This window comes from Oncorhynchus keta, chromosome 30 (genome assembly GCF_023373465.1).
Source record: "Oncorhynchus keta strain PuntledgeMale-10-30-2019 chromosome 30, Oket_V2, whole genome shotgun sequence".
NCBI classification, from domain to species: Eukaryota; Metazoa; Chordata; class Actinopteri; order Salmoniformes; family Salmonidae; genus Oncorhynchus; species Oncorhynchus keta.
Window position 1 is genome coordinate 44,671,911 of NC_068450.1, and position 17,543 is coordinate 44,689,453.

Consider the following 17,543-nt stretch of genomic DNA (forward strand, 5'->3'; position numbering starts at 1 on the left):
GTAAAGAGTTCAAACAGGTGCAGTTAATACATGTAATGAGTGGAGAACAGGAGGGCTTCTTAAAGAAAAGCTAACAGGTCTGTGAGAGCCGGAATTCTTACTGGTTGGTAGGTGATCAAATACTTATGTCATGCAATAAAATGCTAATTAATTACTTAAAAATCATACAATGTGATTTTCTGGATTTTTGTTGATTTTTAGATTCCATCTCTCAGCGTTGAAGTGTACCTATGATAAGAATTACAGACCTCTACATGCTTTGTAAGTAGGGAAACCTGCAAAATTGGCAGTGTATCAAATACTTGTTCTCCCCACTGTATGTGTGTGCTCAAAGCAATTACAGTCTAGTCTTCAGTAGTCACATATGGCTGCTTGGTCTACTGTGATGTATGTTTGCTTACACAGCTGACAGGGTTTGCGGGTCTTTGGTGGCACAAACACGTGTAAGTGAATGCAAGGGCAACCCTGCATCCATTAAGCCATCAGCTCCTGCTGCTGTTGAGGCATGCATCTCACATTCACCCTTCATGTTTGATCTTCAAGCCACTGGTCTGCCACTTTGGCTTACCTTTATCATGACAAACAGGCGGGGAGGGAGATGGGAATGGCAACTGGACTGAGGGATGTCACCCTGTTTACACCCCATCACTCCCTCTCTCCCTCGCCATCTCTCACCCTCTCTCCCTTTACACCTGTCTTTCTCTCTCCAGCACTCCCTGTCTCTCCCTTTCTCAACTCTATACCTTTCTCCATATGTTTCCCTTTGGACCTCTCTCTCTCAGTTTCTCATCTTCTCTCCCCCACTCTCTCGCTCTCTTTCTCTTTCACCCTCCCTCCCGTGTCTCTCCCACCCTAATCTTATCTCTTTCTCTCTCTGTAGTTGGGTATACCATGAATGATCTGATCTTCGAGTGGTTGGCAGAGAACCCGGTGCAGGTGGCTGATGATCTGACACTCCCTCAGTTCGTGCTGAAAGATGAGCAGGATCTGGGCTACTGTACCAAGCACTACAACACAGGTGGGACCTTGGTGGAACTTCAGTGGAAGAGCACATTGTTAAGATTGTTTTTCTGAAAGGAACATAAATGGCAGAATGGAGCTTTGGGGGTTGGGGATTGTGTTTAATTGATGTTTAAGAAAATAGTTCAGAGCATAATTTGTTGAGAGAGCTGGCGCTTTCTGCAGAATGATTAAAAGTGCTAGATGCTGCAGAAACATTGATTAATGTACATGAGAAAAAAGCTAATTAAGTGCTCAATGGAGTAGCAGCAACTTCCTTCTCAACATATGATCTGAACTCCATGGACCAGTGGCAACTTTTCCAACCTACACACAAAAAACACGTAAATTCTACAGAATTTGCCAAAAGACTGACTTAAGTATTTGCCAATTCTATCGGTTATGGTGGCAGGTAAATTCACCTGCATCGAGGTTAAGTTCCACCTGGAGAGACAGATGGGCTACTACCTGATCCAGATGTACATCCCCAGCCTGCTCATCGTCATCCTGTCCTGGGTCTCCTTCTGGATCAACATGGATGCTGCCCCGGCTAGAGTGGGCCTGGGCATCACCACCGTGCTCACCATGACCACCCAGAGCTCTGGGTCCCGGGCCTCTTTACCCAAGGTGAGCATAGATAACGCTCTACCAGGAGGATGATGGATAGCGAGTCTAGTAAGTGCTATCAGTGCTAATTTTGCAAGGCGTGGAAACACTATTCACATGAAGGGTCACTGTCAACGCAAAGCTTGTAGAAACTGGTAGCATATGTATCAGAATGTTTCAAATGGTTTCAATTTTAATCATATGACTCCTCTCCCAATCCTGATTGGCTATTTCAGATGTCACTTTAATGGGCTGGCACCTGGTTATTGTCACCTGCCAGATCAACGGAATGCAATGTTAATGGTCCAGTTCATACCAATTACTTCTAGCATCTGCAATGCTAGGCCTCTAGGTTTGTTGGACTGGAATATCCAATTTAGATACAGTAGTTAGGCCATGTCTAGACAGGTAGCTGGCAAAATATTACTATGGAGTGAACTCAACTGGAATTTCAAACCTGAGTTTGACATGTTTTGACGTTAACGTGTTCATGAACAGAGCAGAGTTGACATTCCCTGGCTGATGTATGAGTCTATGTGAATCTGATGCATCTGCCCGCATCTTATTTTCTCCCGTTACAATTTTGGGCCATTCTGAAGACAAGGCTCATTAGTCTCACTAGTCCTGTGTTGCTCAGTTGGTAGAGCAGCTCCAGGGTTGTGAGTTCGATTCCCACAGAGGACAAGTATGAAAAAAGTATTTAAAAATGTATGCACTCACTGTTATAAGTCTCTCTGGATAAGAGCGTCTGCTAAATGACTAAAATGTAGTCTGCATGTTTAGGGCAGTGTCAGTATGCCATTTCCCCTTTAAATACGCCCACCAACGCCTCCATTGATTCACTATTGATAACCCAGTTACCTTGTGTGCCTCTCTCCGCCAGGTGTCCTACGTGAAGGCCATTGACATCTGGATGGCCGTGTGCTTGCTGTTCGTGTTCGCTGCGCTGCTCGAGTATGCAGCAGTCAACTTTGTCTCGCGGCAACACAAGGAGTTTATCAGGCTGAGGAAGAAGCGGCGGCGGCAGAGAATAGTGAGTGTAAATCGCCAGACACATACACTGGACAAACACACCTGTCACTTTCTACCACACTGACTTACAGACCTTGTTATTGAGCGCTGCTGTATATTCAGAGACTGACAACAGCAACACACTACAGCTGGCCGTCACTTTACATGAGGAAGATACAGCTCATTTCAGGCTCAGCTCATTTCCACGGTGAGGACTGACCTGCACAGATGTCCATGTGCTCCCTGCTCCCCTCGTCACACCATTAACCTGGTCTGTAACACAGGCTAAACCTGTCCTCCAGCCTCGCATCACTGGAACTCTGGGAGAGTAAAATAGGGAGTTTTATGGCTGAATAAGAGCTTAGGAGGAGTAAAATATTGCTGATCTGAAGTATTACTATCCAGCCAAAATAACCAATCCACCATGTAGCCACTTGTAGAGAATGGAGAGCGGTAAATGCTACTGAGCACAAATTACAAGAAGGGAGACCCTTTAGCGAAACAGAAAATTCACTCTCAAGAGCAGAGACAACAGAGTCTGAAAAAACGCATTAAACGGTGGTCCAAAATGGGTGGGCTGTTTTCCTAGATTATTAAAGCTCCCACTGTCCAGGGCAGACAAGTCTCACAGATTTAGTGGGCTGTCTACTGGACTCGAATACAATAAAAGGAGCGAAAATGATTTTCCATGAGAGCAAGAAGTAACTCCACATCAGTAGGGCAATTACTCCCATCAAGACATTTGGCTTCTGAGTTATCCATCTAGGGTGGTATTGAAGCATGGCCTTGGGCTGATGGAGCACACCTAGCTACCATCACTGACCGACCAGGGTTAATCAGTACCTACTGTACCTCCATGGTCTTCAGCATGGCGTTGAAAAACAACCGAGGGCAGTCAGACCCTGACACCCAAGCTCCCGTGTACGTGTACTGAATACACTACAGCTTACGTCATGAAGGAAATAAAGCTACTTTACATCTACTGTATAAGAAAATGAGTTGCAGTGTTTGCAAAGCCAACTTACTTTAGTTCCTCAAGGACATTTTCCTGAGCCACAGTAATTCCCTCGGTTAAAGCCGTTTGTTGATGAATCGTACTTTTAACGTTTTCCTTGAGTGCTTCACTGATTTTAAAGGCTAAATTGCATAGCTTGTTTTCCGTTTAGTTCCATACCACCATGTTTGATATATTTTACAGTAGCAGCAAAAGGTTGGACACACCTACTCATTCAAGGATTTTTCCTTTATTTTGACTATTTTCTACATTGTAGAATAATAGTGAAGACATCAAAACTATGAAATAACACATATGGAATCATGTATTTCCAAAAATGTGTTTTATATTTTATATTTTAGATTCTTCAAAGTTGATACCCTTTGCCTTGATGACAGCTTTGCACATTATTGGCATTCTCTCAACCAGCTTCATGAGGTAGTCATCTTGAATGCATTTCAATTAACAGGTGCGCCTTGTTAAAAGTTAATTTGTGGAATTTCTTACCATCTTAATGTGTTTGAGCCAGTCAATTGTGTTGTGACAGGGTATGGGTGGTATACAGAATATAGCTCTATTTGGTAAAAGACCAAGTCTATATTATGGCAAGAACAGCTCAAATAAGGAAAGAGAAACGTCTATCGTTACTTTAAGACATGAAGGTCAGTCAATGCGGAACATTTCAAGAACTTTCAAAGTTTCTTCAAGTGCAGTGGCAAAAACCATCAAGCGATATGATGAAACTGGCTCTCATGAGGACCGCCACAGGTTAGGAAGACTCAGAGTTACCTCTGCTGCAGAGGATAAATTCATTAGATTTAACTGCACCTCAGAGTGCAGCCCAAATAAATGCTTCACAGAGTTCAAGTAACAGACACATCTCAACATCAACTGTTCAGAGGAGACTGGGTGAATCAGGCCTTCATAGTTGAATTGCTCCAAAGAAACCACTGATAATAGACACCAATAAGAAGAAGAGACTTGTTTCGGCCAAGAAACGCAAGCAATGGACATTAGACCGGGTGAAATTTGTCCTTTGGTCTGATGAGTCCAAATGTAAGATTTTTGGTTCCAACCTCTGTGTCTTTGTGAGAGTAGGTCAACGGATGATCTCCGCATGTTTGGTTCCAACCGTGAATCACGGAGGAGGAGGTGTGATGGTGTGGGTGTGCTTTGCTGGTGACACTGTCAGTGATTTATTTACAATTCAAGTCATACTTAATCATCATGCCTACCACAGAATTCTGCAGTGATACGCCATCACATCTGGTTTGCGCTTAGTGGGACTATCATTTAATTTTCAACAGGACAGTGACCCAAAACACACCTCCAGGCTGTGGAATGCTGCATCAGATGACCTGGCCTCCACAATCACCAAAGCTGTTATCAAGGCAAAGGGTGGCTACTTTGAAGAATCTCAAATACAAATATTCCATGTGTTATTTCATCCTTTTAATGTCTTCACTATTATTCTGCAATGTAGAAAATGGTACAAATAAAGAAAAACCCTTGAATGAGTAGGTGTGTCCAAACTTTTGACTGTTACTGTATGTTCACATCTTTTGTCTATTTTTGGCTCAAAGAAAGTAATGTACTTTTGCTTAATTTGGAATGAAGCAGATAGCATTTCCTGCACTCAGCAAAATTATTAGATTAGCATTTCTTAGGAATTAAATGTTGCAGCACCTGAGCACATCATTCTTTCAGGACCCTTGTATTATAGACAAAAGCTGAGAAAAAAAGGTACACAATCCAATGTGCAGCTCATTTCTGATTGGTATTAAAAGAGAGAATAGCATGGTTTCAAATGACATTTTTCCAATCTATGTATTGCTCCTTTCTCTGCGGAGGACATGGCCTTGTCCAATCAACCGCCGAGTGTAGAGTCAGAGAGGAAAGTGAACGACCTGCCTGGCAACAACACCATCAGCACCAGCTACCACGGAAACCTGAATCAGCACTGCAGGGCCTATGCCAGGGTAAAACTGACCCCTGTATCACCTTTGACCCCAAAGTGAATGTTCCATCACCTCTGTCCACTCAAACTGAATCTGTTGACCCCCAAAACCGAATGTCTTCCACCACATCTGATCCCCAAAGCGAATATGTTCTACCTCTGCCCCACCAAGTGCAAGTTTTGCACTGAAACAAGCCCCTTTTGACCTTTCTCACCCCCCTGGTCTGCTCCTGCCCTTTACGCCATCCTAATTATAAACGTTAAATTAAAGCCTGATGTAATTCTGTGTCATCGGCTCCAGGTGGGTACTCTTCGGGGGGGTTCACCTTCGCTGTCTTCTCAAGAAAGCACAAAGACATGACACAGGACATCCTCTGCTCTGAGGGTGTTGGCATGTACTGATCGCTTAGTACTTGGAGATCTTTTTTATTGAGTAAAAAATGTGCCTTCAGAAAGTATCCGTAACCCTTGACATATTCCACATATTGTTGTGTTACAGCCTGAATTCAAAATTGATTAAAAAAAATACATTCTCACCCAATGACATAGTGAAAACAAATTTGATCAAATTCACTGAAAATAAAATACTGAAATATCTCATTTAAATAAGTATTCATACCCCTGTAGGAAAAAACGGTTGTTGATCATTGCTAGACAACCATTTTCAGGTCTTGCCATTGATTTCCAAGTAGATTTAGGTCAAAACTGTAACTCGGACAGTCAGGAACATTCACTTTCTTCTTGGTAAGCAACTCCAGTGTAGATTTGGCCTTGTGTTATTGTCCTGCTGATAGGTGAATTAATCTCCCAGTGTCTGGTGGAAAGCAGACTGAACCAGGTTTTCCTCTAGGATTTTCCCTGTGCTTCACTCCACTCCATTTATTTTTTACCCTGAAAAACTACCCAGTCCTTAACGATTACAAGCATACCCATGAAATGATGCAGCCACCACTGTGCTTGAAAATATGGAGAGTGGTATTCTGTAATGTGTTGTACTGGATTTTACTGGGTTTAATGATAAACCATCAAAAGTGTAATTAATAACTTCACCATAGTCAAAAGGGATATTCAATGTCTGTTTTTTTATTTTTTTTATCCATCTACTAATAGGTGCCCTTATTTGTGATGCATTGGAAAACCTCCCTGGTCTTTGTGGTTGAATCTGTGTTTGAAATACACTGCTCGCCTGAGGGACCTTATAGACAATTGTTTGTGAGGTAGTTATTAAAAATAATGTTAAATACTATTATGTGACTTGTTAAGCAAATGTTTACTCATGTAGGCGTGCCATAACAAATCAGTTGAATACTTTTTGACCAAAGACATTTCAGCTTTTAATTTTGAATTAATTTGCGAACATTTAGAAAAACATCATTCCATTTTGATATTATGAGGTATTGTGTATAGGCCAGTGACAAAACAAAATCCAAATTTAATAAATGTTCAATTCAGGCTGTAACACAAAAAAATACCTGCCAAGGGTCAGGGAGAAAGACACCCGGGAGGGTCAATTCACTCACTGCCTTAACACTGACTACTAATAACCCAATTTAGATCCCACATCCCACCTTTCCCTGCCAAAGCGCATCTTTCAAGGTGTGAGAGGACTGTCAACATTAAGCTACATGTCTATTAATATTCTCCACAAAGATAGGGAACATGGTATCTCACTCTGCATGGAAAGAGTGCCCCGCCATCCATCATTGGTAATGCCCATTGTGAGTTTTTGTCGGGACCCTGACTTTTCACTCCGGCACCTTGATAGGTCTATTATTTCAGAAGTTTAGATTTTTTTTAAGTCTGTGTCCTTAGCCTACAAAGAGAAATGGAGGTACATTTTTTTACTTTGGTAATTAAAATGGCCCTTTCGCTTTAATGATACTGTTCCTCTCCAGTATCATTAAGTATCGTTAAGAAACGCTAGTGGCAATGATTTAATTGAATTAGGTGTTGGTTTCAGGGTGTGGTTTGATGTGGATGTCTCTTGTGTTTTCGCAGGTGGGAAGAGTTAGACAAATGATTTTGCCAATTCGCTTCACCAGGCTGGCAAAATTGGTTGGACTTTGGATAGCCTATCTCCGGGGCTAGTTAGGAACCGTCAATAAATTACACAATGTAAATGAGACATATTGTACACCTTTTAGTTTTCTCATGAAATGGTTTCAATATTTGTATATTCATTTCTACTATTTATAGTTGGTTTGAGGTTTTTAAGTCATTGAGATGTGGAGACAATTTTAACGTATTGTCCCATGTAGCTTAACCCTCAACAAGACAAAGCTGCACTTCCTTCCGGGTAAGGCCTGTCCACTCCAAGACCTCTCCATCAAGGTGGACAACCCAGGTTCATGATCTACAATATCAGTGGAGTAAAACGTTTCCTCACACAGGAAACGGCACACCTCCTAATCCAGGCACTTGTCATCTCCCGTCTGGACTACTGCAGCTGGCTCTGTTGGCTGGACTCCCCGCTTGTGCCATCTTGTGCCCCATCTTGTGCCCTCCCCGCTTGTGCCCTGGAATTTATCCAGAACGCAGCAGCCAACCTGGTGTTCAACCTTCCCAAGTTCTCTCATGCCACCCCGCTCCTCCGCACACTCCACTGACTTCCAGTCGAAGCTCGCATCCACTACAAGACCATGATGCTTGCCCAGGTGCTTGCCCAGGTGCCACCTCTGGTCTGTTGGGCATCCTAATCCTACGGGAGGTCAGCTCCCGCTCAGCCCAGTCAAAACTGTTCTTTCTATGACTGTAATATGTGGTTGACTCACATAGCTTAATTAAGATCTTAAGATGAATGCACTAACTGTAAGTCGCTCTGGATAAGAGCATCTGCTAAAATGTTTTTTTTTTTTTACGAATTACATTGTGTAATTTAACAACGGTCCCTAACAAGCCCCACAGGGATATCCAAAGTCAATGCAAATTGACCACGGCAATACGATTGGGTCGCATGCAGCTGCCAAGCTGTTGGCATGTGGGCAGGATTGAAAAAAATCAAACTTCACTTAGGTTGTGATTTCTCACAAAACTCAGTTTTGGATGAGACTGACTTTATAACCAAAATTAAACTTTGTAGTAAACTTTGACAGTAGAATACATGATTATGACTCATATCGATGCCACACAGGCTGTTTTCTAAATGAGAAGTTGTTTTTAGGGGCAGTTGCACTTTAAGTCCAGACATGCTTGGTGTTTTTCATTTTAAGTTGAGTAAGTAATGCCCTCACCCTGTTGCCCTTTTGCCTGCATCTGAGAATTACCCACTGGGAAGAAATATGAGTTAATGCCAGTTGACAGTGAAGAGCCAATTTGTGCTTTCTTTTTGCTTCATTCCCCAGGAAGAGGAACTGGTGAGAGACAGCCGTGGGTTTTACTTCCGTGGCTACGGACTGGGTCACTGCCTGCAGACCAAGGACGGAACGGCGGTGGAAGGGGCCACAATCTTCGCCCCACCAGTGTCCACCATGTATAATGGAGAGGCGGTCCGCAAGCGCTTTGTGGACCGGGCCAAGCGCATCGACACGATATCCCGTGCAGTCTTCCCTCTGAGCTTCCTCTTCTTCAACATTTTCTACTGGATTACCTACAAAGTGCTGCGACATGAGGACATCCACGCAAATTTGTAATACGCTCTTTGCTCTATTCCCAACGACCTTTAATTGTTACATGCTACTTTTTTTTCATTGTTTTTTTTTCAACCAAAACTGCCTATCAGATATACATTAAAAGTGTTTCAGGGGCATATGCTTCGCAACAGTTGCCATTGATGCTAAAAACTCTGTGCTCAGGTGCGTCTTCAGGATTTCAGAGAGAGAGAGAGAGAGAGAGAGAGAGAGAGAGAGAGAGAGAAAGTGTGTATGAAAAGAAAGTGAAGATGTGAATTTAAACTGGTGTTAGAGTGCTATTTGTTATTGCATTCTCTTTTATCTTAGTCATCTTGTTTTGACTGGATTACAGCAGAAACATAATAATGCTAGTCTTTGAACTTCTGCCTGAACTCTGAACTATGGCTCAAGGCAGATACCACAAGGGAATATTAGTCATGGCTGGATGGATACTACTGACTTGAATTTTACCAATCAACGCATCTTTGAATGAATGTAAAAAAAAAAAAGAAGGAAAAAATGCTTTTTTTTTACAACTTTACAATGCCAAACAAATGGATGTGAGGGAGGGATTGGGGTCTTTGATATTTCTGGATTTAAATGAGGTGATGATGATATGTTGTTTTAACTACATATGACAAAATATTATATACAGTGCATTCGGAAAGCATTCAGACACCTTGAGTTTTTCCTCGTTTTGTTACTTTACAGCCTTATTCTAAAATGTATTAAATCGTTTTTCCCCTAATCAATCTACACACAATACCATATAATGACAAACCAAAAACAGATTTTTACAAAAACTTTTTTTTTAAATAAAAAACAAAACAATGGAAAAAAAAATATTTACATAAGTATTCAGACCCTTTACTTTGTTGAAGCACCTATGGCAGCAATTACAGCCTCGAGTCTTCTTGGTATGACGCTACAAGCTTGACACACCTGTTTTTGTGGAGTTTCTCCCATTCTTCTCTGCAGATCCTCTCAAGCTCTATCAGGTTGGATGGGGAGTGTCACTGCACAGCTATTTTCAGGACTCGCCAGAGATGTTCGATCGGGTTCAAGTCCAGGCTCTGGCTGAGCCACACAAGGACATTCAGAAACTTGTCCCGAAGCCACTCCTGCATTGTCTTGGCTGTGTGCTTCGGGTTGTTGTCCTGTTGGAGTGGGAACCTTTGCCCAGTCTGAGGTCCTGGTTTTCATCAAGGATCTCTCTGTACTTTCCTCAGTTCATCTTTGCCTCGATCCTGACTAGTCTCCCAATCCTTGCCGCTGAAAAACATCCTCACAGCATGATGCTGCCACCACCATGCTTCACTGTAGGAATGGTGCAAGGTTTCCTCCAGACGTGACGCTTGGCATTCAGGCCAAAGAGTTCAATCTTGGTTTCATCAGACCCGAGAATCTTGAGCACAACTGCATCCTGTTTCCGCTGATTCTACAACTTAATTGGAGTCCACCTGTGGTAAATTAAATTGATTGGACATGATTTGTGAAGGCACACACCTGTCTATATGCCTCTGTCATGTGGCTTCCGTCTGGCCACTACCCGATGGTTGTCCTTCTGGAAGATTCTCCCATCTCCACAGAGGAACTCTGGAGCTGTCAGAGTGACCATTGGGTTGTTGGTCACCTCCCTGACCAAGGCCCTTCTCACCTGATTGCTCAGTTTGCGCCGGGAGGCCAGCTCTATGAAGAGTCTTGGTGGTTCCAAACTTCTTCCATTTAAGAATGATGAGGCCACTGTTCTTGGGAACCATTAATACTGCATAAATGTTTTGGTACCCGTCTTCAGATCTGTGCCTCGACACAATCCTGTCTCGGAGCTCTACAGACAATTCCTTCGACCTCATGGCTTGGTTTTTGCTCTGACACGCACTGACAACTTTGGGACCTTATGTAGAAAGGTGTGTGCCTTTCCAAATCATGTCTAATCACTTGATTTTACCACCGGTGGAAACAGGATGCAGCTGAGCTAAATTTCGAGTCTCATAGCAAATGGTCTGAATAGTTATGTAAATAAAGTATTTCTGTTTTTAATTATCAATAAATGTACAATTCTAAAAACCAGTTTTCACTTTGTTATTATGGGGTATTGTTTGTAGAGTGATGGGTAAAAACAATTCTTTAAATCAATTTTAGAAGGTTGTAATGTAACAAAATGTGGAAAAAGTCAAGCGGTCTGAATGCTTTCCGAAAGCACTGCATGTGTGTTTATATATACATACAGTACCCGTCAAAAGTTTGGACAAACCTACTCATTCAAGGGTTTTTCTTTATTTTTACTATTTTCTACATCAAAACTAGGAAATAACACATATGGAATCATGTTAAACAAAACAAAATATATTTTATATTTGAGATTCTTCAAAGTAATCACCCTTTGCCTTGATGACAGCTATGCACACTCTTGGCATTTCTCAACCAGCTTCATGAGTTAGTCACCTGGAATGCATTTAAATTAACAGGTGTGCCTTGTTAAAAGTTCATTTGTGAAATGTCCTTCCTTCTTAATGCGTTTGAGCCAATACAGAAGCCCAATTTGAATTGAATAAAGAACAAGTCCGTATTATGGCAAGAACAACAACAAAAAAGCAAAGAGAAACGACAATCCATCATTACTTTAAGACATGAATGGTTAGAACTTGTTCTCAACTTGCCTAACTGGTTCAATAAAAGTTCAATAAAAAAAATAAAAAAAATACGGAACATTTCAAGAACTTTGAAAGTTTCTTCAAGTGCAGTCTCAAAAACCATCAAGCTCTATGATGAAACTGTCTTTCATGACTGCCGGCACAGGAAAGGGACGTCTGCAGCAGAGGATAAGTTCTTTAGAGTTACCAACCTCAGAAATCGGCAATTAGCTGCATCTTAGATTGAAGCCCAAATAAATGCTTCAGAGTTCAACTAACAGAGACATCTCAACATCAACTGTTCAAAGGAGACTGTGTGAATCAGGCGTTCGTGGTTGAATGGCTGAAAATAAACCACTACTAAAGGACACAATAAGAAGAAGAGATTTGCTTGTGACAAGAAACACAAGCAATAGACATCAGACCGGTGGAAATCTGTCCTTTGGTTTGATGATTCCAAACTTGAGATTTTTGGTTCAAACCGCTGTGTCTTTGTGAGATGCAGAATAGGTGAAAGGGTGATCTCCACATGTGTGGTTCCCACCATGAAGCAATGAGGAGGAGGTGTGGTGGTGCATTGCTGGTGACACTGGCTGAGATTTATTTAGAATTCAAGGCACACTTAACCTGCATAACTAACACAGCATTCTGCAGCGATACGCCATCACATCTGGTTTGTGCTTAGTGGGACTATCATTTGTTTTTCAACAGAACAATGACCCAACACACTTTGAGTCTGTGTAAGGGCTTTTTGACCAAGACGGAGAGTGATGGAGTGCTGCATCAGATGACCTGGCCTCCACAATCACCCGACCTCCACAAAATTGAGATGATATGGGATGAGTTGGACCACAGAGTGAAGGAAAAGCAGCTAACAAGTGCTCAGCATATGTGGGAATACCTCCAAGACTGTTGGAAAATCATTCCATTCCAGGGCATTCCAAAGCTGGTTGACAGAATACCAAAGGTGTGCAAAGCTGTCATCAATGCAAAGGGTGGCTACTTTGAAAAATCTAAAATCTATTTCTTGGTTACAACATGATTCCAAATGTGTTATTTCATAGTTTTGACGTCTTCACTATTATTCTAAAATGTAGATATTTGCAAGAACAAAGAAAAACACTTGAATGTGTAGGTGTGTCCAAACTATTACAAGTTCTGTATATATAGAGTTCAAGTCGGAAGTTTACACACACTTAGGTTGGAGTCTTAAAAATAGTTTTGGTCCACTCCACAAATTTCTGGTTAACAAACTATAGTCTTGGCAAGTCGGTTAGGACATCTACTTTGTGCATGACACAAGTCATTTTTCCAACAATTGTTTACAGACAGATTACTTCACTTATAATTCACAGTATCACAATTTCAGTGGGTCATAAGTTTACATACACTAAATTGACTGCCTTTAAACAGCTTGGAAAATTCCAGAAAATGATGTCATGGCTTTAGAAGATAGTCTAATTGACATAATTTGAGTAAATTGGAGGTGTACCTGTGGATGTAATTCAACTACTACCTTCAAACTCAGTGCCTCTTTGCTTGACATCATGTGAAAATCAAAAGAAATCAGCCAGGACCTCAGAAAAAATTGGTAGACCTCCACAAGTCTGGTTCATCCTTGGGAGCAATTACCAAACGCCTGAAGGTCCACGTTCATCTGCACAAACAATAGTACGCAAGTATAAACACCATGGGACCATGCAGCCTACATACCGTTCAGGAAGGAGACGCGTTCTGGTGCGAAAGGGTGCGAAAAGTGCAAATAAATCCCAGAACAACAGCAAAGGACCTTGTGAAGATGCTGGAGGAAACAGGTTATTATCTATATTCACAGTAAAACGAGCCCATATATCAACATAACCTGAAAGGCCGCTCAGCAAGGAAGAAGCCAGTGCTCCAACTGAACATGGGGACAAAGATCATACTTTTTGGAGAAATGTCCTCTGGTCTGATGAAACAAAAATAGAAGTGTGTTTGGCCATAATGACTATCTTTATGTCTGGAGGAAAAGGGGGGAGAATTTTAAGCCCGAAGAATACCATCCCAACCGTGAAGCACGGGGGTGGCAGCATCATATTGTGGGGGTGCTTTGCTGCAGGAGTGACTGGTGCACTTCACAAAATAGATGGCATCATGAGGGGGGGAAATTATGTGAAAATAAGAATTTGTTCTTGACTGACTTGCCTAGTTAAATAAAGGTTTTAAAAAAGTCAGGAAGTTAAAGCTTGGTCGCAAATGGGTCTTCCAAATGGACAATGACCCCAAGCATACTTCCAAAGTTGTGGCAAAATGTCTTAAGGACAACAAAGTCAAGGTATTGGAGTGGCCATCACAAAGCACTGACCTCAATCCTATAGAAAATGTGTGGGCAGAACTGAAAAAGTGTGTGCGAGCAGGGAGGCCTACAAACCTGACTCAGTTACACCAGCTCTGTCAGGAGGAATGGGCCAACATTCACCCAACTTATTGTGGGAAGCTTGTGGAAGGCTACCCGAAACATTTGACCTAAGTTACACATTTTACAGGCAATAATACCAAATACTAATTGAGTGTATGTAATCTTCAGACCCACTGGGAATGTGATGAATGAAATTAAAGCTGGAATAAATCATTCTCTAATATTGTTCTGACATTTCACATTCTTAAAATAAAATAGTGATCCTAACTGACCTAAAACAGGGAATTTTTACTCTGATTAAATGTCAGGAATTGTGAAAAACTGAGTTTAGATGTATTTGGCTAAGGTGTATGTAAACTTCCGACTTCAACTATATATATACTCCGTTCAAAAGTTTGGCGTCATTTAGAAATGTCCTTGTTTTTGAAAGATAAGTACTTTTTTTGTAAAGGTTTTGTCCTTCAACTAACATTATCTTGATCAGGAATACAGTATAGACATTGTTAATGTTGTAAATGACTATTGTAGCTGTTTTTTTGTGGAATATCTATGTAGGCGTACAGAGGCCCATTATCAGCAACCATTACTCCTGTGTTCCAATTGCACGTTGTGTTAGCTAATCCAAGTTGATCCTTTTAAAAGGCTAATTGATCATTAGAAAACCATTTTGCAATTATATTAGAACAGCTGAAAACTGTTGTTCTGATTAACGATACAAAATAAAACTGGCCTTCTTTAGACTAGCTGAGTATCTGGAGCATCAGCATTTACAGGCTCGAAATGGCCAGAAACAAAGCCCTTTATTGTGAAACTGATAATGGGCCTCTGTACGCCTATGTAGATATTCCATGAAAAATCGGACGTTTCCAGCACCAATAGTCATTTACAACATTAACAATGTCTACACTGTATTTCTGATCCATTTGATGTTAATTCAATGGACAAAAAAAATGCTTTTCTTTCAAAAACAAGGACATTTCTAAGTGACCAAAATACGTTTGAACGGTAGTGTGTGTGTGTGTATATATATATATATATATATATATATAATGTATGTACAAATGTATAAACTGTACATAAACAGAGTTGTTCGTCGATTGCACAGCACAGTATTTCTTTTTGTCTAACATTTGAATAAATGGATATTCTGCCAGGAAATAGTGATTGCTTTTGTTCCTCTGTCCCTGAATCTTTTTTTGGCAGAAGATAAAATACACCAAAGATTCAAGTCTGACTTTCAAAACACATAGTCAGGAAATTCCTCAACAGATTTACAGCATCATAGACAATTGCTTCTGTTATAGTCTTCCATTAGTTTCCATTTGTGTACACCGACGGCTGGCCAAATTCCATTAGGCAAATGCAAAATAGAAAAGTGACTCCACTATTTTGTTAAATTGTACAACTATTCCTCCTTGCAAATTAAACAAATTATGTCAACAGCTCACATCAACTTTTTTCAAAGAAACATCACTGACAGAATCCTTGAGCAAAAACGTATAAAAGCTACCATTCATTTTTCAGTCCCCAGAGTGGCTATGGAGGTTTGGAGAAATGGAAAAATAATTTGGGCATCGCTGACATGGGAGGATGAATTCATATTTTAAATAGGTAATCAGAATGTGTTTTTATCAACTAATGAGTTTGAAAAGGAGTCGACGTTTCACCGTTAATGAAAATCAATTTAGACTTGCAGCTTCAGTTTACTGTCCTTTGTCTTAGGTGAGGCATTCCTAATCAACACCTCTGGATGCTGTGCTACCACTGGTGGGAGAAGGCTGTTTGTGATTTGTGCCTAGATGTCTATATTAATGGAAGTTTACCCTCTGAGTGGGAGGCTGTGAAACCTTGATGAACCCATTTGTTAATCGATGCATGTGGGCAGACCCATTAGCACCAACTCAACTGCTGGACATTTTGAAAACCAGTACGCAAACCAATCTACTTGGGGAATGGCTGCATACAATCTCCATACAAGCTGATTTTGAAGGGTTATTTTCCCCTCTGATAGAGCTTATGGTTCTGAAATGACATATACACTTCCACATGCCCACTGCAGATTTAATCCAAGATTGTCCAAAACTCCATTAAAAAACACTGTCCTTAGTTTAAAAAAACACTGTCCTAAGTTATGGACGAGAGCTCAAATCCCCTTGGTCTAGATGTAAAGACTGTAAAGAAACATTGCAAATGGGGGAAGGCGAGGCACATCGGCTCAAAGAGTTTAAGGGTTTCTGGACATGAGAATGAATATAGTGGGTTGACACATTCGTTTAAGCCCTGTATATTCGTCTCGGACGGCTTAAGTATATTTCTCAAAAGGAAATCTGAGGGTGATAGGCAACTGTCAAAAATATTGGTTATTGTGCATGACTGGGAATACATTTGCCAGATCAGAACTCCAAAATGAAGATTGCTGTCATTTACTGTAACAACCTTTGCAGCAATAATGTATCCATTTTTTATTGTAGCTCTGTATAACATGAGAAGGTATTGTCTTATTGTGTGGAGAAAAACAATGCTTTTGTATCAGTTTAAGAGGCTTTTCTCAATCTGCAATCCATGACTGACACGCACAAAATATGTTTTTTGGCGCATCACTCCCATTACGCTCCCTCACCACCTCCTGAAGGGAACATTTCTCCTCAGGGTCCCTTTACACAGGGAAATGGAGAGAGATTGAGGGGTGGGGATTCCAATAAAGCAGAATCTCACGGATGCCCCTGTTCGATGGCTCAGCGGGCCTTCCTCTTGACAAGCAGCCGGGATTCATAAACTAACTCTCATTACACACTAAATCCCTGGGAGCAAGGACTTTTACAAATGCCGCTCTCGACGAGAGAAAAATGTTTGATCTTGGCGAGGTGACCTCCCAGGTTCTCCAGATTGGCATCACAGTTAAAGGTGGAACCATAGAACACTCTAACGGTCTAATCAATAACCTAATCTTCCATTGTAATGATGGGTTCAACTTAGAATATTCATTCATTCATTCAGTCACTCGTCTGACAGTAAAAGCCGATTGACGATGTCACGTTGTTCAATGACTTCTGTAGCGAGGTGTTTCTTTTCTTTTATCTTCAGTCTATGAAAAGCGGATTTGGCTCAACGAGGCACTTGAGTAAAGGATATGGGCTGTGTGTTCGTTCATGGCAGGCTTTCTCATTTCCTGGTTATCCATGAGCATTCAACAACACAGGTAAACAGAGGACAGAGCTGTTGGTTTGATGAAGGCGTTAGTCAGCCATATCCCTCCTTTGGGGATGTTAGGTTCTATATGAACCAAGTAAAAACTCACAGACGATTATTAAAGCTCAAACCAAGTTTATTCCCCCAA

General features: G+C 41.2%; 1 protein-coding gene across 1 annotated transcript in view; it reads left to right on the forward strand.

Moving 5' to 3' along the window:
- The window catches only part of LOC118363648 (glycine receptor subunit alpha-4-like), a 37,129-nt gene extending 21,775 nt beyond the window's left edge, over positions 1-15,354 (forward strand). The window contains exons 6-9 of the mRNA XM_052487019.1: positions 881-1,018; positions 1,412-1,626; positions 2,489-2,638; positions 8,909-15,354. Of these exons, the coding sequence (XP_052342979.1) occupies positions 881-1,018; positions 1,412-1,626; positions 2,489-2,638; positions 8,909-9,196 (791 nt within the window). The 3' untranslated portion in view covers positions 9,197-15,354. The remainder of the gene's footprint in view (positions 1-880; positions 1,019-1,411; positions 1,627-2,488; positions 2,639-8,908) is intronic.
- The last annotated feature ends 2,189 nt before the right edge of the window (positions 15,355-17,543 follow it).